This window comes from Piliocolobus tephrosceles, chromosome 2 (genome assembly GCF_002776525.5).
Source record: "Piliocolobus tephrosceles isolate RC106 chromosome 2, ASM277652v3, whole genome shotgun sequence".
Taxonomy (NCBI): domain Eukaryota; kingdom Metazoa; phylum Chordata; class Mammalia; order Primates; family Cercopithecidae; genus Piliocolobus; species Piliocolobus tephrosceles.
Window position 1 is genome coordinate 89,655,012 of NC_045435.1, and position 26,921 is coordinate 89,681,932.

General features: G+C 60.0%; 1 protein-coding gene across 7 annotated transcripts in view; it reads right to left on the minus strand.

The window, feature by feature from the left end:
- Window positions 1-26,354, minus strand: part of NBEAL2 (neurobeachin like 2) — a 34,595-nt gene extending 8,241 nt beyond the window's left edge. For 2 of the 7 annotated variants that reach the window (XM_023231476.3, XM_026454858.2), the window contains exons 1-45: window positions 20,637-20,847; window positions 17,977-18,065; window positions 17,764-17,892; window positions 17,568-17,649; window positions 17,353-17,474; window positions 17,141-17,223; window positions 15,428-15,513; window positions 15,044-15,326; window positions 14,787-14,893; window positions 14,177-14,257; window positions 12,706-12,789; window positions 12,177-12,275; window positions 11,097-11,698; window positions 10,884-11,016; window positions 10,681-10,800; window positions 10,137-10,458; window positions 9,896-9,978; window positions 9,684-9,776; window positions 9,297-9,471; window positions 9,036-9,169; window positions 8,496-8,655; window positions 8,158-8,260; window positions 7,829-7,991; window positions 7,589-7,747; window positions 7,232-7,391; window positions 6,991-7,076; window positions 6,303-6,818; window positions 5,532-5,710; window positions 5,273-5,432; window positions 4,885-5,022; window positions 4,432-4,791; window positions 4,200-4,349; window positions 3,918-4,075; window positions 3,639-3,763; window positions 3,411-3,546; window positions 2,759-2,919; window positions 2,342-2,658; window positions 2,146-2,241; window positions 1,624-1,748; window positions 1,399-1,539; window positions 1,101-1,231; window positions 873-982; window positions 657-774; window positions 458-555; window positions 271-387 (exon numbers count right to left, since the gene is read on the minus strand). In XM_023231476.3, coding sequence (XP_023087244.1) covers window positions 271-387; window positions 458-555; window positions 657-774; window positions 873-982; window positions 1,101-1,231; window positions 1,399-1,539; window positions 1,624-1,748; window positions 2,146-2,241; window positions 2,342-2,658; window positions 2,759-2,919; window positions 3,411-3,546; window positions 3,639-3,763; window positions 3,918-4,075; window positions 4,200-4,349; window positions 4,432-4,791; window positions 4,885-5,022; window positions 5,273-5,432; window positions 5,532-5,710; window positions 6,303-6,818; window positions 6,991-7,076; window positions 7,232-7,391; window positions 7,589-7,747; window positions 7,829-7,991; window positions 8,158-8,260; window positions 8,496-8,655; window positions 9,036-9,169; window positions 9,297-9,471; window positions 9,684-9,776; window positions 9,896-9,978; window positions 10,137-10,458; window positions 10,681-10,800; window positions 10,884-11,016; window positions 11,097-11,698; window positions 12,177-12,275; window positions 12,706-12,789; window positions 14,177-14,257; window positions 14,787-14,893; window positions 15,044-15,326; window positions 15,428-15,513; window positions 17,141-17,223; window positions 17,353-17,474; window positions 17,568-17,649; window positions 17,764-17,892; window positions 17,977-18,065; window positions 20,637-20,783 — 7,221 coding nt within the window. In that variant the 5' untranslated portion in view covers window positions 20,784-20,847. Of the gene's footprint in view, window positions 1-270; window positions 388-457; window positions 556-656; window positions 775-872; window positions 983-1,100; window positions 1,232-1,398; window positions 1,540-1,623; window positions 1,749-2,145; window positions 2,242-2,341; window positions 2,659-2,758; window positions 2,920-3,410; window positions 3,547-3,638; window positions 3,764-3,917; window positions 4,076-4,199; window positions 4,350-4,431; window positions 4,792-4,884; window positions 5,023-5,272; window positions 5,433-5,531; window positions 5,711-6,302; window positions 6,819-6,990; window positions 7,077-7,231; window positions 7,392-7,588; window positions 7,748-7,828; window positions 7,992-8,157; window positions 8,261-8,495; window positions 8,656-9,035; window positions 9,170-9,296; window positions 9,472-9,683; window positions 9,777-9,895; window positions 9,979-10,136; window positions 10,459-10,680; window positions 10,801-10,883; window positions 11,017-11,096; window positions 11,699-12,176; window positions 12,276-12,705; window positions 12,790-14,176; window positions 14,258-14,786; window positions 14,894-15,043; window positions 15,327-15,427; window positions 15,514-17,140; window positions 17,224-17,352; window positions 17,475-17,567; window positions 17,650-17,763; window positions 17,893-17,976; window positions 18,066-18,284; window positions 18,347-18,659; window positions 18,803-20,636; window positions 20,848-26,111 lie in introns of those variants that run through there. The other 5 variants (XM_023231478.2, XM_023231479.1, XM_023231481.1 and 2 more) reach the window with 5 other exon arrangements.
- Window positions 26,355-26,921: the final 567 nt, after the last annotated feature.

The following is a 26,921-nucleotide window of genomic DNA, read 5'->3' on the forward strand; positions in this document are numbered from 1 at the left end:
CCAGCACTTTGGGAGGCCGAGACGGGCGGATCACAAGGTCAGGAGATCGAGACCATCCTGGCTAACACGGTGAAACCCCGTCTCGGCCTCCCAAAGTGCTGGGATTACAGGCTTGAGCCACCGCGCCCGGCCCTGTTTAGCTCATTTTCTAAGGTGCTTTGAAATCAGTGACCTTGATTAGGATTCCCATCTGCCCCAAGTGGTTGGTAAGGACAGTGGGGTTAAACCCATTTCACATAATATAAAGTTGAGGTCCTGTCTTCCTCTTACCTCTGCGAAGAATGCCTTGAGTTGGTCCAGGTGCTGGAAGATGCTAGGTGAGTTAGTGTCCAGGCGTGCAAGGCGATGGGCTGCTTCCTCAGCTGAGAGCCGAGTTGGATGTGGCTCCTGTGGGCAAGTGGCTGGTCAGCACCATGGCATGGGCATCCCTGGCCACTATCCTCTAAGCTGGCCTTACCTTCAGCAGCTGACAGGGAGTCTGCCCAAAGTTGCTGATAATACCCTCCAGAGCCTTCCGTTCCCGCTCATCTGTCACATGGTCCAGGTCTACAGCCCCTGGGAAGGTAGGCAGAGCAGTCAGGGCTCCCTATGTGCCCTCTGCATCCACCCCTCCTGATCTTGTCCTGGCCCCGACTAGAGTCCAGCACACTGCCCACCCTCATAGGTGCAGTAATAGAAGACATTGAGGGCCTCCTCGGCAGCTGGCCCTCGCTGCTTGTAGCCAAAGATGAGGTCGATCCACTCGTGCAGGTGTGCAGACACATACTCCGACTCCTGGGAGTAGGGAGGCAGCAATCAGTGCAGGGACGACTGACCCCCCATGACCTTCAGAACCCCGGCTGCCTGCCATTTGCCTGTGGTTGCTTCCTCACCAGAGCCTGGCGGTGCTGCTGGATGAAGTCCTCAGGAGAGCTGGCCCACGGGGGCAGCACCACATCGCCCACCTTCTCATTGGTCAGCTGGAGACAGCCCAGGTCAAAACCTGGCACAAAGGACTGGGTCAGCGGTCTCCCTGTCCATCCCAACTGCCCCCTGGCCACTCCACCATCTGCTCTCCATCCCCACACCTGCCCGCTCCAGTGCCAGCACCTCACACCTACCGTTCTGGTTCTCCAGGAAGTCAGGAAAGTAGAAGAATTCTGGGATGAGCTCCTTCACATCGGCGGGGCTCTCCAGGCGTGCCTGCCAGGCTGCCGCCACCGAGTGGAACTGCCGGTCGGAGCAGTCAAAGCTGGGGGAGGGGCATGGGGCCAAGGTGAGGTGGGGAGAACGGGGACAGGGAGGGAGATGCTGTGGCTGGAGGGAAGAAGGGAGCCAAGGGTGGGCCCAGGATGTGGGGAGGACCAGCCTCCTCCCCTTGTCTGCCCCCCAGTCTGCCCGCCAGCCCCTGGGCTGTACCGGCCACTCTGCAGCTGGACGTGCAGGGAGGTGAAGGGCTCCACGCGGATGAGGTAGTGCATCACGCCTGCTGCATTGGAGTAGTGGGTGCCATAGTGGAACTTGTCAATAGTCCCCGCTGGGTCCTCAAAGCTTTCATACCTGGGGCCACGGTTGGACATGTCAGCAGAAGCCCTCCCCTCGCCTTTCCCTACCCGCTAAGCCCAGCCCTGCCCGCATGCTCACTTCTCCCTCACGAGCTGGGCATGCTTGGGGTTCACCACACCGATGGGCTTAGACAGGTCCCGGAAGACGGCTGGGTTGCTGAGGTCCAGGGTTGGGGACACGTAGTCCTGCAGGACCCAGGGGAACTGGCCGCCCACCCGAGCAGGGGCTGCATGAGGGCCCTGATGGCCTACCAGCCCACCCTGCCCTGCCCTCACCCTCACCCTCACCCTCACCCAAGAAGGCAGGCACAGAACCTGCCCACAGGTTGGGGGAGCACCACTTAGAGGGGTCACAGGGGAGCAAGACAGACTGTCCTGGAACAGGATTCCTTTTGAGGAATAGAGGCCAGGTGAGGAGGGGAAGGGAGTGAGGCTGGGGACCTCTGGGGGTTGGCAGGGAACAGAGGCCAGGTCTTCATTGGCACACCTACCCAGGACCAAGCTCAGGGCTTGGCCCACTGGCAGGTACCTACACTTGGGGGAACCAAGGGCTGATAGGTCAGAGGGGCAGGGGTGGAAGGGTGCAGAGTGAGGCCCTCACCACAGGGTACTGAGACAGGTCATTGTAGGTCCGCCCCGCAATGGTGTTGAGTTGCATCAAGTACTCGAAGTTGGATATCTCACGCTGTACCCATTTCTGGGGACAGGGGCAGACAAGATGTAAGCCAGGTGGGCTGTCCAGCACTGCTCCCGATTCAGGGTCCCAACTTCACATCCCTCACACTCCGGGCTCTCACCTGTGTAAGGCCTGAGGCACGCAGCATCTCCTGGGGGGAGCGGCTGCTTAGGTAGCCTTGAGACGGGGGCCGTAGGCGCAGGAGCCACGAGTACACCTGGTTCCGTACCTGGGTGTGGGGTGGGATGGGGCCAGGCTGGGGCCTGGGAGTCTGGCTAGGAGATGAGGCTGGGGTCGTGCCCACCTTGCATGGGAAGTTGAGGAAGTAGTTGGCCTGATCGATAAAGAAGAGCTCAAGTGCTGAACGGCGCAGGTTGAAACGCCGCAGGTGGACCTCACGCAGCTGGGCCAGTGGGCGCCGGAAATCATAGCCAATGCCTATGGAGAGGAACAGCAGGTACAGGAGTCACTCACCCCAGGCCCACCCAGACCTCAGCCATTCCCTGCCATCTTCCCAACCCACATCACCAGGACGCACCCTCCTCGGTTTCGACACGCTCAGTGCTGCCATCGTAGAAGTACACATTCTGTGTGGTGACCTCCAACAGCCCTGGGACCACAGCCACTACCGTCACCAGCTGGCACTCGGCTGACAGCACCAGCTTCTCACGCTGCTCATCCAGTTCTGCTGCCTCCATCCTAAAGACCAGCAACCCACCTCAGGCTCTAGGCTCTGGGACCCCCTTCTTCACAGGCCCAAAGGGCATCTAAGTGCCACTGAGTCATGGGGTATATACTCTCATGACTCTCAGAGATGGGGAGGGGCTGTCTAGGGTCCAGAACCTACTGGTCCCAGCCCCTGTCCCCAGCCTGCCACCCACTAGGCTTCTGAATATTTTGCCAGGATGCCAACCCTTGTCCCCTGCTCCCCTCACCCAGCCCCTGCCCACTCCCTGGGCCCCCTTCCCGCTCTGGTTTGTTTCTCAGTGCTGTCCTCGGGTGCATGGCTGTTAAAAGAGCAACTCAGCCCTGTTAGGAGACTTTCCCACTCCCCATCTGGCTTTGGACAGTCCCTTCAGGGGGATGTAGTCGGGCAGCAGAAGAGGGAGTTGATCCCACAGAGGCATGCACACACTGGAGCAGACCCCTTGCCCACCACCCTAGTCCGATCTCTCCAGGGCCCCACTCACGGGGTCTCCAGCTCAGCCAGCTCGTCCTCGTCGAGCTGGTCCTCCTGCAGCTTCTCGGGTGGGGTGCTCACTTTGGCCTCTTTGGTCACTGCCAGAGGCAGCGATGCCTCCTCGGTGGGTGTTAGGGGAACCTCACCTGCAAGGGGCCAAGCGTACTCAGATGAAGCAAGGCAGGACGGGACACAGGACAGTTGAGTTGGGCGGACCCAGCTCAGCACACTCCCTCACCCAGATTGTCGCGGAGGGCACTGGCTTCCAGGTGAGGGTCGAAGTGATGGTTGGGCACCAGCTTCAGACGCATGCGTGAGTATGTCTCAGCGCTGGACAGTTTCCAGCGGAGGGTGGGAGGGTCCCTGCAGAATGTCCCCCAGGTCATGGGTCGGTAGAAGGCTGTAGACACCCCCATCCCTCCCTGGCCTCACCCCAAAGGCAATCTGGGGTTCCAGGTGACACCCTCCCTCCCAAGTCCCACCCCTCCACAGTGACACTGCCTCAAGCCCGGCCCACCTCAGCGCCCATGCCCCACATGGGCTGGCGAGCTGGCGCCACAGTGTGCCCCAGTGCAGCAGGGCCGTGGAGTGCTGTGCTGCCTGCTGCTTCAGCGCTGCCGTGTAGCGCAGCCCCTCCAGGCGCGCCCGCCTCTGCGCAGGTTCCAGCACCAGCTCCTAGGGTGGGGGAAATAGGTCAGTCCCCTGGCTGCTGCCTGTCCTACCCCTATTTCTCCACTTGTGAGCCATCTCCTGGGCGCATGTGTGGATCAGTTTTCCATCCCCATCCCAGGTGGCACACCTGGAAGGCCCGACGACTCTGGGCACGCTCCCGCTGGCGCCGCTGCCCACTGCTCATGAGCATGTCATAGCAGGCATTCCAGAAACCTGACATAAGGTCGTGGCTCTTAGCATACGTGTCCATTTCGAACTGGGACATGGTTGGCTGCACCTGGAGGATTGGTCAGAGGAGAACAGTGCTCGATATGGGCCCCAGTCCCGACTCCTCTTCCTGCGCCCCCACCTCCAGGCACCTGTTTGTCGATGAAGTGGCGCCATTCGGGTGTGGCACAAAAAGCCTGGAAGTCTTCAAAGAAGGTGGGGCTGCCATTGGTGGGTGGCAGGGAGGGCAGTCCCCACTGCAGCCCCAGCGGCTCATAGGCACGGTCTAGCAGCGTGCGCACCAGCGGCACCAGCCAGGAGCAGCGCTCTGCAGCTGCTGCGGCTGCAGGTGGGGGCCCTGCCTTGTCAGTGGCTGACTCGGAGGAAGAGGTGTTCAGCGCCCGCCCCAGTGCAGCCTCCAACTTGGAGAGCACATAGCAGGCTTCCTCACGGCGGGCTGGCACTGCAGTCTGTAGCAGCATGTGCAATCTCACGTAGGCCTGGGCATGCAGCTGAGGGTGCAAGAGAGATGAGTGGCACCCAGCCACTCTTGGAGCTCCCCACACCTCCCATGCCCCCTGCCCCCATGCTCACCCTGTGCTCACCTGTGGGTCTTCCAGCAGGATGTAGCCAAGCACAAGCCGCAGGCCAATCTGTGCCATCTCACGGAGATCAGCTGTGCCGTTGGCCAGGTGGGGCCAGGCTCCTAGGCGATCAAGTAGGCTGCATACACCTTCAAAGAGCTGCCACAGACAACAGGTTCCCAACAGACATCACCAGGGGAGGCCAGGAGTCCATGGAAAGAGAGCAGAGTAAAGTTTGCGCTGGGGGCGAGGTAGGGTTTGTGCACACAGGCAAGTCCACGCTCACAGGCATTCATGCTGATGCACCCACAACCGCACACGTGTACCCATCCACCTCCCAGACCAGATCCCTGCAGCCTTGCGTAAACCTGAGTGTTCATGTGGCTCACGCCTCTCTGAGGGGCCGCACCTTCTCACTCCACAGTTCCTGGTTACCATGGCCTTCAGCACACAGGAAGTCCTGCAGCAGACGCAGCAGCCAAAGCGCCTGCTGGGTGAGGCTGGCCAGGACCCCCACAGGGGCCTCCTTGATGTCGGTCAGGGCTGACTCCAGCATCATCTCCAGGAGGCTGGCGGGTGAGTGGGAAACTCAAGGGTCTACCTGACTGTCTTCTTTCCTTTCCCCCAGGCTCCCTGAAGCCCCTCCCACTCCAGACTTGCCCTCTCACCTGCGCTTGATGCAGTCTGGTGGGCGCACAAGTGTGGCTGAGGCCCCCAGCTGGGTGAGCACTGAGAAAACTTGGCCACGCTCCCGCCAGGCAGCCTCATCGCTGCCTTCCACACCGCGCCATGTCACCGAGAACAGCACGTTGGTGAGCAGATTGCACAACTCTTCCTCAGAGGTTTGCTGTGGGCACAGGTGGGTGATGTGGGCATGGGTTGTGGGCCGCAGAGGGAATCAGGCTGATGCCCATCCATCCCCAGTCAGCACCCCTCCTGGGGTAGCCACCCAGGAGGCAGAGCATTTGGCTAACAGTGAGCCTGGCACTAAGGGCCTGGAAGAACAGTTTAGGGGGTCTCAGCTACTACCTGAGTTCCAGGCAGAATCCTGGGGTCTCGCCAGACTCCCAAGAAGAGATGAGGCAGTTCACATAGAACGAGCGGAGGCCCATCCCCAAACCCAGAAGCCCAGGGCAGGGCCATTGGCGTTTACTGCCCTTGGACCCTCTGAGGTCTCTGCCCTATAGGCTCTCTTGAGGGCCCTTCTGAAGCCTGGCGGGTGTCACCCACTCTGGCTCGTCATGACTCGCCCTGTTCCAGGAGCCCTCTGGGAACACAACTGTAGATGAGAGCTATGATGGGACAGCAACAGGCCTGACTGGCAGTGCCACCCTGGTCAGACAGGGCCATACCTTTGGAGAGGCTACACTGCCAGCCCTGTGTAACAGAAGTGTCCTCCCTTGGGTACCATGCAGTGGCAGAGGGTGGGCCCACCTCACCTGTGGGTTGCTGGTGTTCGAGGTATCATCCCCGCTAATGGTGGGCTCTGGGAGGCTGCCGTCCTCCAGCACATTGGAGAGACTGGAGCTGTGGCGGCCAGCGGCAGCAGGAAAGGGCCTCGGCCCATCCAGTGGGGAAGGAGTGCCAGGCTGGCTGGCTGGAGTAAGAGTACCACTGCTGCCGCCACCACCAGCAGTGTTGGCTGATCCTACACTAGACCGTTCCAGGCCCAGGTCAAAGGGCATGCAGAATGGGGAGAGAGCATGGTAAAAGCCATCAGGGTCAGGGCAGGGGGCCTCTGAGGGCAGGAAGACATCTGAAGGCTCAGCAGGTGACTCAGTGGGTGGCTTGGGTGGGGCTGGCTTGGGGGAGGTGGGTGACTCTGGGGAAGAAGGAGGGGGACTGCCAGCTGTGGCAGCCTCCAGGACATATAGCCGGGTCAGCACATCCTGCCAGCCAGCCTGTCGGGCCAGAAGGCGCACTACATCTGGCTGTCCGTAGATGAGATGGAAGAGCTGCAGGCAAGAGCACAGCACGTGAGGACGCATCCAACTGCCTGCCCCAGACCCTCATCCGGGGCCTTTGCAGAGGAGGGCTCCAGAGACCCCTCATGAGACAGGCAAGGTGAAGGCCAGAGGGTAGAAGCCACCCTCCCCCTCCCCCAAAGCCTTTACGTCTCTTGCTCACCTGGCGACAGATGTCTAGGCGAACACTGAGGTCAGCCTGGAGGGACAGCTGTACCACAGCCAGCAGATCTGAGAGGTTCAGGCAATCTGGGGGGATGGGTTGGGGGGACCTGAGGGACTGACCCGACTAGGAAGGGTGGGGCCCAGCTCTGGCCCCTATGCTACTACCTTCCTTCTTCCTGCCTGCCTGCCCTGTTTTTCTGACATGTCACCCCCTCCACTTGGCTGTAACCAGGTTGTACCTGCGCCCAGGAACAGCTTGTAGAGGCCCTGGCAGAGCTGCGGGGAAACAGTCCCCTCAGGCAAGCAGGCAATCAGACCCTGGAGACCACACTCCCGCAGCTGGAGGCGCTGGCGGCTCCGCTCAGGTAGCCGCTCGTTCTGCTGCAGTCTGCGCAGGATCTGTGTGGGGGTCATCGGAGGACTGTCATCATGTGGAAGGAGTTACTGTAGGAGGGGAAGTCACCGTGCAGGTGTGTGGCTCAAGAGGCCCTTGAAGACAGCTTCATCTGCTGGCCCAAGGCCTGCTGTACCTCCCTGAACCCCAGGCAGGGGCCCCAGTGAATGGGATGCCAGGGGAGGGGATGGGCTGGGTGTACCTTGCAGACTCGATCGGGCAGCAGGGGCAGTGACCCTGGCCGCACTAGCAGGGCCAGCAGCACTTCGAGGTTCCCTGGCTCCAACAGAAAGATAGCCAAGGACTCCTGCGCCGGGGAACCGTGCAGCAGGGCCAGCAGCAGGTCCAGCGCACCCGCCACCTAGGGATGCAGAGTCTCACACTGTGCCAGGCCCCCATGCCCCCCTCACCCAAGCCTTCTCTTCCCCAACCTCCAGCCTACCTGGCCATCATCGCCTGTGGCTGCCAAAAAGCTCAGCATGATCTGCGTGACCTGCACGTCATCTGCTGAGAGGCTCCGCACCAGGAACTCCCTTGCCAGGCCCAGGAGGGAGGTCTGCACGGTGCGTAGGTCGTCAGCAGCCAGGGGGCGCTCCCGCTGCGGGCTGGCAGGTCAGCAGGCACACCCAGCCAGGTCCGGAGAAAGGTGGGGAGAGAGGGGGAGGGAGGGTGGGCAGGTGAGTCAGGTAAGCACATCGCCCAGTCCCCAAGGCCAGAAGCCACTGTGTCAGCGTCAGCCCCCCATGGCCCATCTGGCCCCACTGGCCTCACCTGTAGTGGGTGCGCAGAGCATCCAGGATAAACTGGACGCCGTACTTCTTCCGCAGCTTCTGTCTGTGCTCCCGAACTATGCTGGACATGTACTGGATGTGGCCTGAGCAAGAATGAGCAGGAGCTCAGGCCACTAGGCTGAGCTGGGCCCTTCAGATCCTCCAGGCCAGGGCCATGCGCCTGTCAGACTTCCAGGGCAGGGTCACAGTCCCCTCAGCCACCCCATGACATTCTGGATTCCCATCAGGAGAGTCCCTCAGATCCCCCAGAGCAGGGTTCTAACTTCTCAGTGCTCAGCCACCCTATGGCCAGCCCCTTGCTCAAGTCCTCACACCTACCGAGGCGCACGGCGAAGTCACTGAGGGTCCAGAGGTGAAAGTTGAAGAGCAAATGCTGGTAGAGTAGGTACAGGAGGGGCCCGCTGCCCTCAGCCGCCACTTGCTCCATCAGCAGCTGGGCGGACATGAGCACATTCATGTCCATGGCCCAGCTGGGGACCTGGGGCGAGACAGGAGCTGGAGTGAGGGCTCAGGCTCTGCCCACCTGCTGTCTGAACTTTTCAGCTGTCACCCTTCCCTGCACAGCCATGACGGCCACAGACATGGCCACCCACCTGCTCAGAACCCTTTGGGGGCTCCCTGCCACCTCTGACATGCAAGCCTCTTGCCTGCTGTGCGGGTCCCCACCCCAACCTGTGCTAGGCCTTTCCCCACATCTTCCAGATCCAACCCTGCTCGGCCTTTCAGGGCCCACTCAAGTATCAACTCTCCCAGGAGGTTCTCCATGACTGACAGGGCAGCAGGTTCCCCACTCAGTCCCCTCGGTCAGACAGGCTGACCATATCCCTAATCCCCCATGCCTGCCCCACCAGGTCCTACCTTTCGCAGGAGGGCCCCGATGATGGCAGGCCCCTGGCACTGCACCAGGCTCTCTTGGTTCACCACGTGACCCTGAAGGAAGTTCCGCAGCATCAGCAGAAAAGCAGCCACTGCGTTCCTCTCCATCCGTTCCTCTGCCAGCCACCAGGAAGGGGACAGAGGTGCGTCAAGGGCCTGCCAGTGGCCAGGAGACCTTGGCCACTCCACCCCCCTAGCATGCCAAGATTCCTGCCCCATAACATAGGCACCAGGAACACTTACCTGAAGATGTACCCAATGGGAGAACCAGGCCCTGGGTTTTGTGGCCAGAGGTCAGTTCAGGACCCACGAGGTCATGCGTTTCAGCTGGACTTGCCTCAGCCTCTTTGGGCTGTGCAGCTACTCGCTCCAGCAGGGGCAGCAGGGCACCCATACCCCCAACGCAGTTCACCACATCCTGGGGGAGGGAGGATGGCAGTGAGGGGGGCCTTCCAGTCAGTTTCCTGCACTGCTCCACCCCAGCAGACCACCCACAAGGGAAGTTTTGCTCTCTCGAGCTGGACTGTCCAAACCCTCCCCAGGCACAGCGCTGCTCCCCAGCTGACTCCGAACACACATGTGCCCCATGTTCATGCCTCCTGCACACACCACCCACATGTGCTCACAGACCTTCACATCCCAGGTCTCCACTCTATGGCCCGTCAGGCGCCCATCGAGCCCGTGACTGGGGGACAGGTCCAGGCAGATGTTGTTCTTACAAGCCTAGGGATAGGGGAATGGGCAGGCAGCCAGGGTCAGAGGGAGGAGGGGGCGGCAGGCAGAGTGTGGGAGCCGGGAAGTAGCACAATCAAGCCAACCACTCCCCTGGGGCCCCCAGATACCTGAGGTGAGTAATGGAGGAGCAGCCTGGTGCTGAGCTCATGCAGCTCCCCCTCAGGCTTGAAGGGTGCCATCTCATTGGGCCCTGGGAGGTGGGCAGGGAGCTTCAGACCTTGCTAGACCTCTGGCCAAACCCCGTCCAGAGCCTGCCTGACCAGAGGAGAGACCCCCAGAGATGCCTTCTCACCCCTGGACCCCTAGCTTCTGGCCTGGGGCTGGGGAGAGATGAAGGATGCTGCATACCCAGGGTGCACAGGGTCCACAGAGCCGTCGCCTGCAGGGCTTCGTGAAAGATGGCCACAGTCCCCAGCTCACCCTCCAGGGACGTGGGACTGCCCCACCGAGTGTCCTGGGTGCCTGCGAGGGTAGAGTCGATGCTGCCCTCCTGCAGGGGGGCCACCAGCCCGGACCCCCAGCCAAGCCCCGTGGAGGCTGGGACTGACTGGGAGCGGGTGAGGGCGGGGTGAGTGTAGGCCAGGGTGGCGGGGACTGGTGGCATGGGCAGCCCCGTGGTGGTGGTCGTTGTGCGGTGCCCAGCGGAGCCGATACAGCAGGAGGAGAAAGGCTGTAGGACCAGGGTTGGGGGAGCGGTCAGGTCACAGCAGAACCTGGGGCTCCGCCTGCATGCAGTTCCTCACAGTGACCCCCATGGCTGCATGGACCCTAGTGGCTAAAGTCCAAGGCCTGTGGGGCAGCACGAGACACAAGGGCTCCAGGCCACACCCTGCCCACTGTGTTCCAAGTCCCCCCATCTATCCAAGGCCTCCCCAAACCTTGCTTGGCACACCTCACTGAGGGAGGGGCAGCGAAGGGGTGCTGTCTTGACCAGATGGCCGTCTTTGTAGACATGGACCAGGTTCTGGCTGAAGGGCCGGCGCCCAGGCACATGGACGATAGCCACGCAGTGCTAGAACAGAAGCCTCATGTTAGGCCATACTTGGGACTCAGGACCCCTCTCTACTGGGCCACATGAGAAGAATGGGGCCTCACCCAGGCAGAGTCGGCAAAGGACACTTCGGGCAAACTCATGGTCAAGTACTCCTTCCGTGTGCACACAGCCACCACCAGGGTCCCGGCCGCCGTGAAGAAGGCCTCAAACCCTGAGCCGCTGCTGGTGAAGAAGCTGGGGGCAGGCGAGCCAGTTATGTCTGCTTGTTCCTGCTCACCCTGGCAGTAGGTCCCTGGGCCCTGGCAGTCACTCACCTGTACAGCTGCTTTCGCTGGAGTGGTCGGGCGGGGGCAGGGGTAGGTGCTATATCCATGGGGTGCAGACAGAGCCAGGCGTGAAAGGTGAAGCCAGGCCCTGGCCATCGCTGCACAGGGGGTACCATGATGCCCGCCATGCTGGGCGTGAGGTCAAAGTAGCGTAGAGCGCGTGCAGGGCCCTGGTGCCTGGCCATGCCTGATAATGAGCGGATGACAGCACCTGCGTGTCGGGCCTTTCCAGCCTCAGCTCCACCTGGTCCCGAGTCCAATCCTGGCGGAGGGCGCAGCAGGTGACGCAGCTCCACGGGCCTTATGGATACACGGCCCAGTGCTTGTAGCAGTGCCAGCAGTTGCTCTTGGCAGCGGGCCTCCAGGGCTAGCCCTGTGCTGAGTGTCTCCAACAGGCAGCCCACCAGGCCTGCCTGCACACAGGTGGCACGGCTGGCAGGGCAGCTGTCACAGAGCCACCTGAGGCGTTGTGCTAGGAAGAGCCGCAGCTCAGCGGTGGGCAATGACGGCAGCCACTGCACCAGCACCAGTATCGGCTGCTCGTTACGGATTGGTGGAGGTGGGCACATGCTGTGGTCACCCTCCACAGCCTGTGGGTGGACAGAATAACAGTCTCTGGTCAGTTGTGGCACCCTGTCAACAGTTGGACTTTTTGGCTCCATTTACTTGCCTACAGCAGCAGTCAGCAACATGATCTACCCCATCCTGCCCACAGGTTGTGTGTGAGGCTCAGGAAAGTCAGAGGGGCACAGATGACGATCACTACTACTAAGAATCCTTCAGTACTGTGAATCTCTCAACCTTAGTTTTCAGCCTGGGTTGGCCTAACCCCTAACTGCATGTTCCTAAGATAATCCTGGGGCTTGCTAACATGCAGTTGCTTCCGGGGTCCCTATAGGGCCGGAATCCTCATTCCAGTGACACTGACAGACATGGCCAGGCTACAGGTCACACTATGTACTGGCCGCAGTCAACATGGTCCCCCAGGGTGGAAAGCTCACCATCTGTGGTAACCCTGACTCAGTTCTGGTTGCCTTTAGGACCCTGGTCCCAAGCCCCTTCCCTCACCATGTCGAGCAGCTCTTGCAACAGCCGATGGGTGGGGGGACCATGGCTCTGCAGAACCTCCTGCAGGTGAGGGTAGCCGATGCGCTCCTTAAACACCTCCTGTGTAAGGTAGTATGGGGAAGAAGTGAACATATACATGCGCCCCAGGGCAAACTCAGGCCCCATGGAAACCCTGGAGGGGCATCACGTTTTGCGGTTCCCTTGCGTGGCTCCGCCTCTGGGTGACAGTACTGGTGGGCAGTGAGCTGCAGAGGGATGGGGGGGACATGAGTCCATCTCAGAAGGCTCTAGATGGAGGTGGGCCTACAAGTGTCCATTCCCCATCCAGCCCTGATAGAGGAGATGCAGCTCCCAGGACAGACTGGCGACCACACCTGCCCAGTGTGCTTTAGGGCAGGGCAGTCACCTCCCAGCTCGCTTTGCTCCAGGGAACAGGATGCTTATAGCCACCGGCCAGGCCTGTTCTGGGGATATGGTCAGTTGAACTCCACCCCGCACCCCGACTAAAGCTGCAGTGCAGCAGCCTCACCTTGGCTGAGGGGGAGTCACTCATGATGCAGGTCAGCACTCTGACTACATGGACTGCAATGGCGTCCGTGTCTTGGTCCAGGACCTTGGGGTTGGGAGGGGCCGTCAGGAGAGGCAGGGGCCAGGGTGTCACAGCTGGCAGCCCCCTGCAGTAAAAAAGGTGCAGAGCCAAGCACCCCAAGGCATGTGGCATGTGCTAGATCAGCAACTCTGTCGGAGCACCAGGCCTTCTACTCCTTGCCCCAACTGCTGTGACCCTATCATGACCTAGGGCCCTCTCTGAGCAGCTCAGCAAGACCCAGTCTAACAAAGGCTGGGAAGGGCCTCACTGGGACAGATTAATGGTGGACACTCTCACTGCACCCTCCAGTCCCCCTTTCTGTGGTGGAGTTAGGGCCCCATCCGCAACCTGTCTCCCTAAAGCTAGACACACGAGTACAGACAGGCCAGCAAGTGCCCCATCACCCACAGTGATTGACAGGGGTCAGAGATTCAGGGACAATCAATCACAGGGTGTTAGAACCAAAAGAACCTTCGAGACCTTTAAGTCCCACCTTGCCCTTTCCCCCTAGATCCAGGTGGGGACACTGAGGCTCAGCCTGGCTGAACCTGACAGCCAGAGGCATGCTGCTCCCTCTTCTGCCCCACCCTGAGGGGGTCAGGGGTTGGGAGGGCTTGGAGAGTTTCTCAGCAGGGACTAGGTCATATTTGGCTCCATAGGGCCTTTGGTCCCAACTTTGCCTGACTCCCCAAGTGACCTCAGGCATCAGTCTTCCCCCTCCAGGCCTCAGTGTCCTCATCTGTAAAAACAGAGGGAAGTCACTTTGCCCTGCCTGCTTTGCAGATGAATAGACGTGCAAGCTCTCAGAAAATGACCGTGTGCAGTGAACACATAAGGTTACCTCATGAAGACAGAGCCAGGGTAGGGGCTATGGAGGTTGGGGCCCACAGGTTGAGCCCCCAGAAAGGGTGCCCGCTGTGAAGCTGCCAGCTGACACCTAGCAGCTGCCTACAGCCCACATGCAAGGTGAGTCAGGGAGCGTGTCATCAGGGGCTGGCTGGGGGCACCCAGTGACCTGCTGAGGGTGGGTGCAAGAATCTACAGAAAGAAATGGCACCATGAGGGAGACCCCCTTCTCTGTGACTACAGCCAAATCCTTGAGTGTCTGGGCTTCTGTCTCCCCTTCTGAGAAATGAGGTAGGTAGTTGAGTTTCGAAGGTTCTATCCCGCTTGGCACAGCCAGACCCCAACACCCGATCAAACACCAGGCAGGGGATAGGATAGACCACCTTCTGTCCTGTTCCCTGGGATGGGGACTTGGAAGGCAGGCAAGACAGCATGGAGGACCCACACCCATTGCTAGACCACACCAGGCCTTACACACATCCGCTCATTCCCCCAGCTATAGTGCAGGAAAAGCTCAAAGAGGAAGTCCTGGGGGTGTCTGAGCTGGTCAGCCCCAGGATGGTACCTTTTGGACATTGGGCTCAGTCAGTAACCGGGTAGCCAGGTCACTGTCCCCCTCAGGGGGCGCCCGGGCCTGCAGGTACAGCTGTGGGCAAGGGGGAGGCACAGGGTGGAGGAGGCAAAGAAGAGAGAGGAGGAAGATGGGAGAGGGCAGGGTTAGAGCAGGACCAGGAGCAGCTGCCAGGTGCCCTGCCTGGCACTAGGGAAGAGTAGGGTGCTGAGCTCCCTGTGCCCTGCTCAGATGGGCAATGGGGGGGATGAGTGGGTGGGAGCAGACACTGCATCTGAAAGCAGTGGTGTGCTCCTCTAGCCCCTGTATTCGGGGCCAGGGAAAGGGAAACAAGGCGCCAGAGCAGCTCCCTTCCTTCCATAACAAGCCCCGCTTCCGTGGGGCACAGAGCTGTCCTGAGCCTCAAGCCCAGTCCTATGGAGGCCCCAAGGGACGGGCCCTTGTCCATGCCCCACACCCTCCCACTGAACTGCAGGCCATCCCACCAGCTGCAAACAACTGACTCTGTCCAGCCCATGTTTGCTCAGCAGCAGCCTGGCACCTATGCATGTCTCCCCTAGCCTCTGGCTTCCAGATCCTCACCCCCAGGCTGGGCCCTACCCACCTTGCTGTTCTGAATGAGCCGAGTGAGGTGTTCAAAGCAATTGTTGCTGAGGAAGGTGGCTTGCAGCACTGGCCGGTCTTCACATGCCAGCATCATAGGGATGGCATCTGTGGAAGTGTCAAGGGTCAAGCCCTGCTCAGACCCCTCTAGGCAGCCTTAAGCCTTCCTTTGTATGCTGCCCATCCAGCCCTTCCATCATCACTTAGGCTTTTCCCTCATGATGCCCCTTCCCCAAGAGCCTGGGAGCCCATACCCACCGAGCATGCTGACCCGGAGGGTGACAAGGGCCTCTTCGGGGCCTGAGCTCAGACCAGCTGGGCAGTCGGCATTAAGGACATGGAAGTAGCTCTCAAGCAGGGCACGAAGCTCTGGGCCACGAGGAGGTGTGCGGCTGGCATGCAAGACATGGACTGCACCCACCAGTGCCTCTAGAGCCAGCGGTACTAGGCGGGGGTCTGGGGCTGGCCCATGGCTCCAGTCCTGTACCACACTCAGCAGGCCTTTCACAGAGCCATCACTTACAGCCATCTGCCCGTTCTCCTGCAGGTGTGGACAGAGATGGGCAGTGGGCAAGGGGCTCACCCAGCAGATAGATGCTGAAAGAGCTGCTCTCTAGTCCACAGGCTCACCTCCCAGCCTACCTTTCCTCCAGCGAGAACGGCGCAGAAGAGGTGGATGAGACGCAACAGCAGTATGGGAGGCAAGTGGTCTGCATTCTGTAGGCTCTCTGGGTAGGGGGTTGTGGGCAGGGTAATGTCACTAAGGTTGCAGGGCTATGGACCCAGGGGGCTGCACAAGAGGTGGGTGCCTGGGGTGGAGGGGAGAAGGAACTGGGCCAAGTAAAAGACCCAGTCTGAGTGATAAGACTGGGCTTTGCCCTGGGGGGCATCTAAGGAGTTATGGCTGTATAGTAGAGGGTCTGAAAGGGATACAACCCTTCTTTGGCGGACTTAAGGGGGACATAGCCCAGCCCTGAGAGTCTAGCCAGCTTCCTAGATCCTCAAGCGCCAAAGTGAGGGCCCCAGCATGAGCACATCCTTCCTCTTCCCCATGATGACCAGGGCTTAGTTTCTCAGATGCAAATCTCTTGCTCCCTCTGCCCCTGTGACGGTTGGTGCTTCCCATGCTGTGCTCTGGGGACTCTGCTGTATCTCCTGTACTGATGCCACCTCCCCCACGCCCGTGCCTTTGCTTGGGACTTCTAGGGGCTTTCACAGCCTAATACGTAGGAGGCCCACCTGGCCCTCCGCCAGCAAAGCTGGACAGGATGCCAGGCCAGGGACTGAAACTCAGAGGGCAGAAGGGACTAGCCCTGGGTCACATGCCTGAGGGAGGAAGAAGAGTAGGGCTGGGGCTTGATTCTGGTTGCATGGGTGGGAGGCCTCCTTGGGGATGGGGCTTTTGAGGGGAGACCTGAGAATGCAGTAGGAGGGGAGAGGGCATAGCATGGGCTAAGACCCTGAGGTGGGGTCTGTGGTAGCAGTCTGGGAATGAGAGGAGAGAAGCGAGGCTGGGCAGCAGGACAAGTGGAGAGAAAGGCTGTAGGAGGAGTAGGATTTCATCTTGAGGGTGTCAGGTTGACATCAAGGGATACGATGGGAGGAGGAATAAAATCCGGTTTGTTTTAATAATAGCACCCAGGCTATGGGAAAATAAAGGTGGGGAGCTCCCTAGGGGTGCCTCCTCTCCTGGAGCTGCTGCCCCAACTCTAGATCCAGGCCCACAGCTCCATGGGGGCATCACTGAGACACTTAATATCCCAATAGGTCACCACCTTCTCACAACCCTGCCCACCTCTGTCCAGGCCATATCCCACCCTGAGCCTATCTAAAGGCCTGGCCAGTCTCCCTCCAATGAGAGGAGAGAGGGGACCCAGGGGAGAAGGGTCACTAGGGAGAACAGGTTCACAGGACCACCTGTGAACAGGTGGCCGCAGCTGTCCTGGGCATCAGATCCTCCAGCAGCCAGGGAGCAGGAGGTGGAGATACCTACTGTGTCTCCAGGATGGGTGGAGAGTGGGTGGAGGCTATGGGGACAAAGGGATTGGACCAGAGAGTTTTAAGATCAGAGTAGGGTACAAGTGGCTAGAAGGATCCAGGAGATGGGAGGGAAAGAGGATGAGAAATCTGGGTAGGCAGGTTGACCCCACCCCTCCACCTGATGGGATGCCCTCACTGCAGCCCAAGATGTCCTTTCTCTTCTGTCTGTCCCTAAACTCCTGCCTAGTCTTTGGTTCTCCCAGACCTGCATGCAGCCACCACCAAGTGGTTCCTGTGTATGGCAGGATCAAGGAACTACAGGAAGGGACCTAGGTTTGGGGGTGGGGCCAAGTGGGGGTAGGGGCGGGGCCTGACCTTGGAAGAAGGCACTGAATTCCTGGGGCAAAGCAGCAGGAGGGAACTTGTATTTGCTCTTCTCCTTGGAGCTGATGACTTCCCTGGGGGCAATGAGGCCAAGTACATCAGCCTGGCTCTCATCACTCCCCGCTCTCACCCCTCCTTGGGCCCAGCATGGCCATCCTCTCCCCACCCTCCTCTGGGTTCCCTGCCTTTGGGCTGGGTCTCACCCACTGCGCTGGCGCCGCCAGGTCTGGTAAGGGTCAAAGAGGCCCTCGCAGAGAAGCAGAGCATGTAGGGCCACATTCTCCAACTGTGCCCCTTGGTCCTGGGGTGGTGGGCATCCTTTCAGCTGTAGGTGTGGGGAGAGAGGTTTAACCCTGCCATGGCTACCGCCTGCCTCCCTGCATGTACCCTCTGCCCCCCAAGGTAGAGGCCACTTCACCTCCGCCACCAACTTGGTCAACAGTGCCAGCACTCGGGGCACTAGCACCTGGCCCCGGCCTGCCTCTATGTTCTCCAGGTTTCTGGGGGAGTCAATGAGGAGAGAGGTCACAATAATATACCATGCCCCTCCCCGCCCCCGCTCCCTCTGGCCCACAGTTCTAGGCCCCTGCTCGTAGAGTGGATAACAGGGACACCTGCACAGAATGATGAAGAGCTTGAGCAGCAGGAGGGCTTGCTCCAGGTCGGCCTGGTGCAGCTGCTCGGCCAGCACATGCAGCACATCCAGTGGTAGCAGCGGGACCTCTGCACCTGCCTCCTCTGGCCTGCAAGGAAAGGGGAGACATGGGTGCTGAGGACCCCTCAATCTCCCTGCTCTGTCCCTGCCCTCTGTGTAGATCCAGCCTCACCTTCGTGGCTCCAGAGAGGACAGTGAGATGCTCTTCTTGAAGGCACCTACGAAGGCCTTCAGCCACTGCTGCAGGTAACCCAGGTCCTTCTGTAGGCAGAGCAGGGGATCAGTGGTGGGGGACAGAAGGGGTGCAATAAACAGGGCAGGGACAAGGGGATGTAGACAGAGGTGAAGAACGAATGGTGGTGGACACAGGGCATGGACAAGGGATTAAAGGCAGAGTGGTGGGTGTGGAGGAGGGGAGTAAGGGATGGGGGAGGGAGGGCAGGACATTGGAAGGTCAGCATCAGAGAGTTAGGTACATACTGACCACTCTTCTAGGCAACCCACTGCTTCTCTCAGCCTCCTAGTTTCTGCTCCCACCTCCCTAATGCCTGCAGTACTAGGCAGGTCTGACACAGCCAGGGGAGGGGCGTAAGTGGGGTGTGGCTGTGGCCCACAGTGGTGCTAGGGCTGGAGAAGGTGTCCCACACAGCAGCCACCCCCTACCAAGAGCCTTGGGCTGGATCCTCATCTGCCATCGTCACCCAGCCCAGCAGAAGGGGTTACCTTCAGTAACCTTCTTTAACTGTGGATCCCGGGACACATGTGTACCATTAGACAGGCAGACCCAGACATGCGCACATCCTCATGCACAGCACTGCCTTGCCCCGGAAACCTCCACCCACCCTCGCTGGTTACCTGGACCCCAGGCCCCAGAGCTGGTTCCATGGGCAAGAGGGGCAGTGGCTAAGCCCAGGTCTAGGCGCTGCCAGGAAAACTTTGGTGTGAACGGGAAACGTCTCCTCCCGCCCCGGGGCTGGGGCAGGAAACGCAAAGTCACGGTGGGGGAGGGGGACCGCTTCCTCCCGGCAGACCGCAGGGATGTGGGGGGGCCGGGGCACCCTAGGCCCCAGTGAGAGAGGCTGCAAGCGACCTGGCCTGCGCTGAGGGTGGGGCCTGTTACAGAGGGGTGGAGTCACCTATCCTGGGTGGGGCTTGTGGGCCAGAGACTAGTTTTACAAGCATGAGGTCGGCGCCTGGAAGAGCTCTTATCCAGGTGAGGGTTCTGATCCTGCTGCTTCAGTACCCTTCACTCAAGGCACCCACAGCTCCCTGACCTGTGCTCAAGGCCTTAGGCCATAGGGGTCGATGTAGAAGACTCAGCCATACCTTTGTCCCGCCCCCACCGCCATGTCCTGGCCACCTCATCTGGACCCTGCAGTTCTCTTTGCTCAGGAACACAGCTGATAAATCCTAGCCTAGCCCGCATCTCCTCTAACCTCTAAGCCCCTCCCAGGGGATAGGGGTGGGTGGTGGCTTATACAGGAATTCCTCCAGGCTGGCCCCATCTGGAGCTCCCAACCAGCTGAGTCCTAGAGTTAGAGAGGTGGACAGGGGGAGCTAGAGTGGAAAAGGATGAAGAGGCAAGGGACACATCATGGTCAGTACTCAGCAGGCCTGAGGCTGCTCCCCAGGGGCCATGGACCTCATACCCAAGGACCTCCAGAACTATCTTTGGATGGATGGCTAATTTTTGCAGTCTATGGACCCAGACTACAGGGCAAGGCCTGAATGGCCCCAGGGCAAGAGGCCTGACCGCAGCAGACCTGAGCCAGATCCCCAAAAAACCTAGGCAGAGCAGCCATCCACCCTGTAACTGGGGAACTCCCTGGTACCTTTTAGTGCAGATCTGAAGACAACTCAGAGAGGTGCCAGGGCCACCATGGAGCAGACCCACACAACCATGACATTTTGCCTGTCAGTTACATTTATTGACCTCTCCACCCTCTCCTGCTGGCAGCCTCCTCCCGAACAATCAGCAAGGAGCCCAAAATACCCAGATCCCGAGACAGCAGAGGCGGCCAGGGGTCCTGGACCATTTCTTCTGAACTTCTCCCATTACAGATGGGGAAACAGGAGGCCCCACAGGGGATGCCTTATCTACTACTTTGTCTTCAGTGTACCTTTGAGGATGCTGAAAGCCAGACCTTAGTTCTAGGCCAGGACCACTCATGATTGCTAGCAAGCCAGCCCATGCAGACCATGTGACCCCGATCCTTGCCTCAGTGGCCCCACATAGACCACTGGCTGCCTTCAAAAATGTCTCAATGCTGTCTTCCCCTCTTCTGCCCCTCAGTCAAGCCGGTCACTCAAAATGGGAGGGGAGTCTTCCTGCCAGCTGCAGCTCTACTGAGCACCAGAAAGTCCACATTTGACCATATCTAACCCCTCCCCATAAAGGCTCGACTGCTGAGCGTGGCATTCCAGGCTGCTGGTCCAACCAGGACCTGCTTCTCCGGCTTCCACCTCTCCCCATCTGTGGTTCGCATCCTCTTGTCCAGGCCTCTGCCCACCCTATGCCCTACTGCCTTGTGTGACTTGGGCTTGTAGTACTTGAGCAGGAACCTCCCACCCTCCTGATGGCCATCACCTTGATCAGCCTTCCCAGGACAGGGGTGGGTCCCTCCATCTCCACATACTCCTGCTTTCTGTCCCTAGAACCACCGCCTTGGCCTGTCCAGTCCTGTAAACTTTCAGCAGATTGGGCTGAGCCGGGTTCAGGGCTGGGGCAATCAAGACAGCCTTCAGGGGCTCTGAAAGGGGATGAGGAGGTCTCCAAAGCACAGTATTAAGCAGGGGTGGGGTGGCTGCCTGTCCTGCCTCCCTGGGTCTTACCTTTTCTCCCTGGAAGGCCTCAGGCCAACTCTGGCCTAGGCCCCATGGCTTGAGACTGCGATGTGTCGGGGTATGGGAGTCCCTCAGGGAGCCAGGGTCAGAAGGCAGAGAATGGCAGGGGATGAGAGCATAGTAGCAGTGCTGCATGTGACGGTCCAGGGCCTGGGAGGGGTGGCCGTGATGCTCAGGCTTCCCATGCCCCTCTCAGAGCCTCTGCCTTGGTCAGTTGTGCCAGCTCTGAGGAGGAACATGGGTCAGGGACAGTCCAGCCCCTCGCCCCAACCTAACTGGGTTAGAGCCCCAACCCTGTCCCCCACTGAGGGCAGGCTGGGAGCAGCTACACCTGCCAAGCCCTCTCCAGGGCCCATAGGTAAGTGGTGCCCAGGTCCTGCAGCAGGGGAGAAGGTTGTGGGAATGGGGAAGGTCGGTGTCCCTGGGAAGAGGGGGTCTCATGGTCACCTCCACAGAGACCCCAACTTATGCCCAACTAGCTGTGAGGGCACTTGAGAGTGCTGGGGGTGAGGGGCTCCTGAGGGCTGCTTAGGCTCAAACAGACCCTGACTGCGCATGGAACTGAGGCTCCTCTGGAATTCGGAAGTAACCCGGAGGGCCGAGGGCTGGTGGTTGTGACACTGGTGGGGAGCACAGGGAGTACACCTTGCTTGCCAAGGTGACAGGGATCACTGAGCTGCCTGACACCATGCTGCTCCCAGACCCTGCCTGACATACTCAAAGTCCAGCGCACAGTGGGCCTCGAGTAGACGTCTGTCACCATCACAGCCTGATCAGCCAGTCACATGCCCTATCACAAGCTCACATCTGAGGCCCTGTGTGGGTGGTGCCCACCTCACCTCCAGCCTCCACACCCCAAACCCGGAGGATGCCCGGGCCCAAGGGCGTGACTCGCTGTCTCTACCCCCACGGGTCTGCCTGTGCTTTGCTCTTGTTTGCTCTGCTGGAATGCCCCCATCAGGGGCATCAGCACCCTTTGTAAGACCCATTCCTGTCTGGTGCCTCTCACCAACCAAATCAGTGGTGAGCGTATGCGTTCCGGAGTCCAGTTCCCATTCTAACTCTCAGTGGCTTGTTACCTAACATTCACCCCTTTAAAACCATCCCTTTGCTTCATGGGTAAAAGTTCTCCAGCCACACCTACCCAACTCGAGGTCAGGGTAAGGTGAGTGGAGCTCCAGATCCAGAGGCTCTGGCCTGCCCGAGCTCCCTGAATTCTAGGCAACAACCCCCAGCCCCCACTGTGAGTGACAGTAAGAGGCATTAATAGACCCCAGGGAAGAGCTAGGAGCAGGAAGGGAGAGAAGAGCACAGCTCAAGAGTGGGTGACTCCTCTCAGTCAGAGCTGCCTGGGGGGTAGTGAGCACTCCATCTTCAGGGACAGACAAGCAGAAGTGGGACAGGGTGGGGTCTGTGTGGAATAGCCTATCTCAGGCCCAGGGGGTCCTCCAATTCAGTATCAGGATGGGGAGGACAATGTCAAGCTAAATGTGACTTCTGGCTACATCACCAGGACTGGAGGTCAGGCTTGGAGGATGTTAGGCCATGGGATGAAGCAGGAAGATGGGACTTTGCTGGGGCAGGGACAACTGAGGATAGTGGTTTGAGTGCCTGGGTGGCTGGGCCAGTCTCTCCTCCTTACCTGGAGAGGGGGAGCTGAAAGGGTGGACCTTCTGATCTCCATGACACCCACCCTGCCCCAGGGCCTGACCATCCCCTTGTACTATTTTTTTTTTTTTTTTTTAAAGCAAGGAAAGCATAGATTTATTGAAATGAAAGCATACTCCACAGAGTGGAAACAGGCTCAAGCAAGTGGCTAAAGAGCCGACCAACCCCTTTTACTATCACTATGGAAAATGGGAATCTCCTTCCAGGGTCACCATAGACCCATAGTAACTGACCCTGTTTCTCCGGGGACTCCACACTTCCCCATCAGCTCCCCAGTTGTCATAACAACCCCAGGACTGACCAGTGCCCACCCAAGCCTGGGCTGTGTGCTCATCTCCCTGTCACTACAGACCCTCCTCCTTCAGGCGCCTTGGTAATAGAGGCAGGGGACCAAGCACAAGGAAGTGATTCCACCTTCCCTTTACCCATTTCAGGAAGGTAAACTGAGGCCCAAAAAAGAATATGACCAGATAAAGTACCAGGGGGAGTGGAGGGCCTGACCAGGCTTCTAAGAGGCAGTAGAGATCATCAGTTAGGGAGAGGGAACTGGGGGAAGTGTGGGCAGGACGAGGTTGCCTCCAGCCTGACCTAACCTCCCTGGACCCCTCTGAGGCCTCAGTGGCATAGCTGGACAGGTCAGCTTCTGCTCCCTCCTGTCACCTGAGGGTTTGTTCTGCCCTGACCTTTGTGACCCTGAGTGCCCTTCCACATTCAGTGCCCCCCCACTCTGTGACCCCATTCACTGGGGGGGTTGCTGAACATCACTGCTGCTCCTGCCTGAACAGGGGCCACTCATCTGCATGCTATGTGGCATTAACTTTTATGGGCTGCCCAACTGCCAGCCTGTCAGGTGCTGTCCCCAGTCCCCCAAGACTCCCCTGTCCTTCCTATGCCTTCCCTGGGGGAGCTCTGGTGGGCTTGGAGTCCTCTGGATGAGCCCCCACTGTCCACCAGGCCTGCTTGACTAGCTCTGCCCTACCTCAACTCCTGACAATTTGCTTCTTGTCTCACTGCTCCTGCTGTTCCTTCCTCTCAGCCCTCAAAGCCCAAACTCAGCCTCCTCTGGGATGACTTCCTGACTGGTCACTGCTATGGGACCCACCCTTCAGCTAATACCCAAGGAGCACCTACTACATGTGAGGTCTGACAATCGTGGTAGGACCCTGCCTTGGTTTCCCCACCAGGGCCCTAAGGAGCTCCAACTGAGTGAGGTCCTGGGGTGCTCTGACTCTTCCCTCTTCCCTCAGCGGCCACCCACAGCCCCCTCCCTCACTATGAGGCCCCCAGTTGAGCTGGGCCCACAGGGAGAGGGGGTGGGTGGGTCTAAACCTGGGGTCTTTAAGGAAGAGGAAGGGCAGGAAGGAGCTATTCCCCCCTCTCCATCCCCACCCAGACCCACAACTGGGGAAACAGGTTTGCCAGCTGATGTCAGCTCTCACCGCTGAAGGGAGGGGTGCAGGTGTTGCTGGCTGGGTGGCTAGCCAACTAAAGGGTCTCTAAACACCCACTTTCAGCTCCGCCCCTTACCTTGCACTCCCCCTCCCCAAGCACACGCACAGTAGGTCCCTAACAGGACTCAAAGTTGCATAGCACTACTCCTCCCTGGATTGGGGGTTCCAGGAGCAGGAGCAGGCGGGCAGGAAGGCGAGCTGGGAGGTTGGCCCTAGCTTCCTCTTCCCAGGCAGCCTGGCCCCACCTGGCTCCTGAGTTTGCTGTCACATCCTGGATTTGTTTGCCTGGCCCCAGACTGCCCTCTGCCTGCTCAGGCTTCCAAAGCTACAACCTGCCAGCCTATGTTCCATACCTGCCCTGTGAGGTGAGGAGTTCCTGGAGGGGGAGGCTCAGCACAGATATGAGCCATAACCACCTCCTGAGGGGATGGGGGCTGGCCATGTACAGAGCTCAGCTAGATGGGGCATCAGGAGGCAACCATGCTGGAGTTACTGTCCTGGGAGATACCAAGACACTCCGAGCAGCCTGCCACCCGGCCTGAAGACTTATCATTAACATCTCTCGCACTCATCACCTGGTTGAAGTCCCCTTTACCTGCCCATGCACCTAGAACCTGCCCGTAGCTATGGGGCAGTCAGAGGGAGGACTAGGGGTAGGCTTCTCTTCAAATCCTCTGCTCCTCCACAACCACTGGGGATGGAGGCAGAGAAGCTGGGGCGAGGGGACCCGATGGGGCCAGGGAAACAGGAGCCTTCTCTGGCCTGGACCAGCTATAATGGCTACCTCTCCACAGAGTCTAGGAAGCCCCTGAGGTCAGGGCTGTGTCATCTTTTTTTTTTTGAGACAGACTCTGTCACCAGGCTGGAGTGCAGTGGCGCGATCTCAGCTCACTGCAACCTCCGCCCCCCTGGTTCAAGAGATTCTACAGGCACACACCACCACGCCCAGCTAATTTTTGTCTTTTAGTAGAGACGGGGTTTCACCATGTTGGCCAGCATGGTCTCCATCTCCTGACCTTGTGATCCGCCCACCTCGGCCTCCCAAAGTGCTGGGATTACAGGTGTGAGCCAGTGCACCCGGCCAGGGCTGTGTCAATTTTACAGGCAGGAAGCAGAGGCTCAGAAGTCGAGTTTGATCTGAGTTATACCTAAGAGGGACTCTACTCCATGCCTGGCCTCCTGCCGAGGGCATGGACCTCTCACAACCTGAGCGGACTGAAGAGGCTGTGGTCCTTCTGGCCTGGACTCCAGGTTGGTGGAACACAGCAGGCCAGCCTCCTCATGGAGGGCCAGCGCGTCTGAGCATGAATTCCCCCCACTGACAAACTGTTCAGGGCACACAATGGTCCATTGTGCCCAGGGCACACCTGAGCCAGGAGCATGATGCCAGGCAGGTGCAGGGAGGGAGGTGCTGGGTGAAGGGGAGGGGAGTGTTACCCTGGGATCCCTCCCTGCTGTGGGTGCAGAGGAAAATGGGGGACTATGTGTGTGAGACGGTGTGAGTGACACCAGGTTCTCAGCTGATGGGACACCCAGGTCAGAGTCACTCCCCTCACCTTCTGAGGCCACCTGAAGTAGTCTCTGAGTTGGGTGGGGAGCTCAGGACGAAAGGGCCTCCCTCCAACCTTTTCAGACATCCTTCAGGGAATCAAGGCCCCACCCTCACCCTGGGCATCCAGAGCAAAACCCTTTCTTCTGCTCCTAGAGAGGTCCTGGGTCCACCCCTCAGAATGGGGGTGGGGTGGGTCGTTTCAAGTCAGGGAGGAGCTTATCGCAGCCTGTCTGCTGGGGGTGTGGGGGGATGCAACTCAAGAAGGACCTGAAGTGGGAGCATTCCCCTTCCACATACCTCCCTAAGTCGGCCCACACATACCCCTACGCTGGCCCACACCCCCAGACCCGTTGGCCACGACCACCCAATCGGGCCGCGCCCAAGGGAGAGGCAGCCCATATACAAACTGAGTCCCCCTCCCCCTAGCCTCCTGGCCAGTCTCCAGGTCTCTCCAGGCCTCAGTTTCCCCATTTGTAAAAAGGCGAAGAAGCGTCCGGCCGCCTAGGCCCAGGCCACTCTCCTCTAGCAAGAAAGACTCAGGCTGCACAGTCCTGCTGGTAGGGGTGGGTTGCTGTGAAGTGCACGACCGCGAGCTCTGTCCCCAAGGCATAAGTGCCAGAGGCACCCGACGGGCTGGGGGCACACACGTGTGTGCGGAGCCGTTGCATGCCCTGCGCGCGCGCGCGGCTACGCGGCCCCAGCGGCGCTGGGCGCAGGTGCAGCAGGCGCAGGGCGCGGGAAGCTGGGGGCACCGCGGGTGCGGGTGCGGGTGCGGGTGCGGGGCGGGCTCACCTGCGCGTAGTAGAGCAGCCACAACTCGTAGAGCCGCTCCGAGGCGGCCATGGCCCGGCCCGGCTCCAGCCCTGTTGCGCGCCACCTGTCGCCGCCTCCTCCGCGCCGCCCGCCGGTTGCCCTCGGCCAGGCCCATGGGCGGAGGGCGTCACTTCGGGGCGGAGCGGCGCGGTACTACTGGGGAAGTCTGCGGCTGTGGCCTCCGCGGCGCTGAGCCACCCAAGTCTGCTCGCTCCTCCTCCTTCTTACTGCCGGCCGCCGCCCGGCTTCCTGCACTTCGCTGCAGTCACCGCCGCCCCGCCTCTCCCGGGACCGTGTAAAGGGCGGAGAGCCTGGCAGGAGGAGGGGCCTATGGGCCTGGCGGCCCGGGAGGGTGCCCCGCCGCCCCGCCCCACCAGTGCCATTGGAAGGGCCAGCATGAGCCTCCGGGACGAGGGTCGGGGTGAGGAATTTCAGACTTCTCCAGGGTCTGAATCCCCCCAGGACACTACTGGCCTGACTGCAGTTGTCGCCATTCAGGGAAGGGGCGGCGGGCCGCGTGGGGGTGGGGAGGGTCCTTCAACAATAATGACCACCATTGGCCGGGCGCGGTGGCTCACGCCTGTAATCCCAGCACTTTGGGAGGCCAAGGCGGGCGGATCACGAGGTCAGGTGATCGAGACTATCCTGGCTAACGCGGTGAAATCCCTTCTCTACTAAAAATACAAAATATTAGCCGGGCGTAGTGGTGGGCGCCTGTAGTCCCAGCTACTTGGGAGGCTGAGGCAGGAGAATGGTGTGAACCCGGAAGGCGGAGCTTGCAGTGAGCCG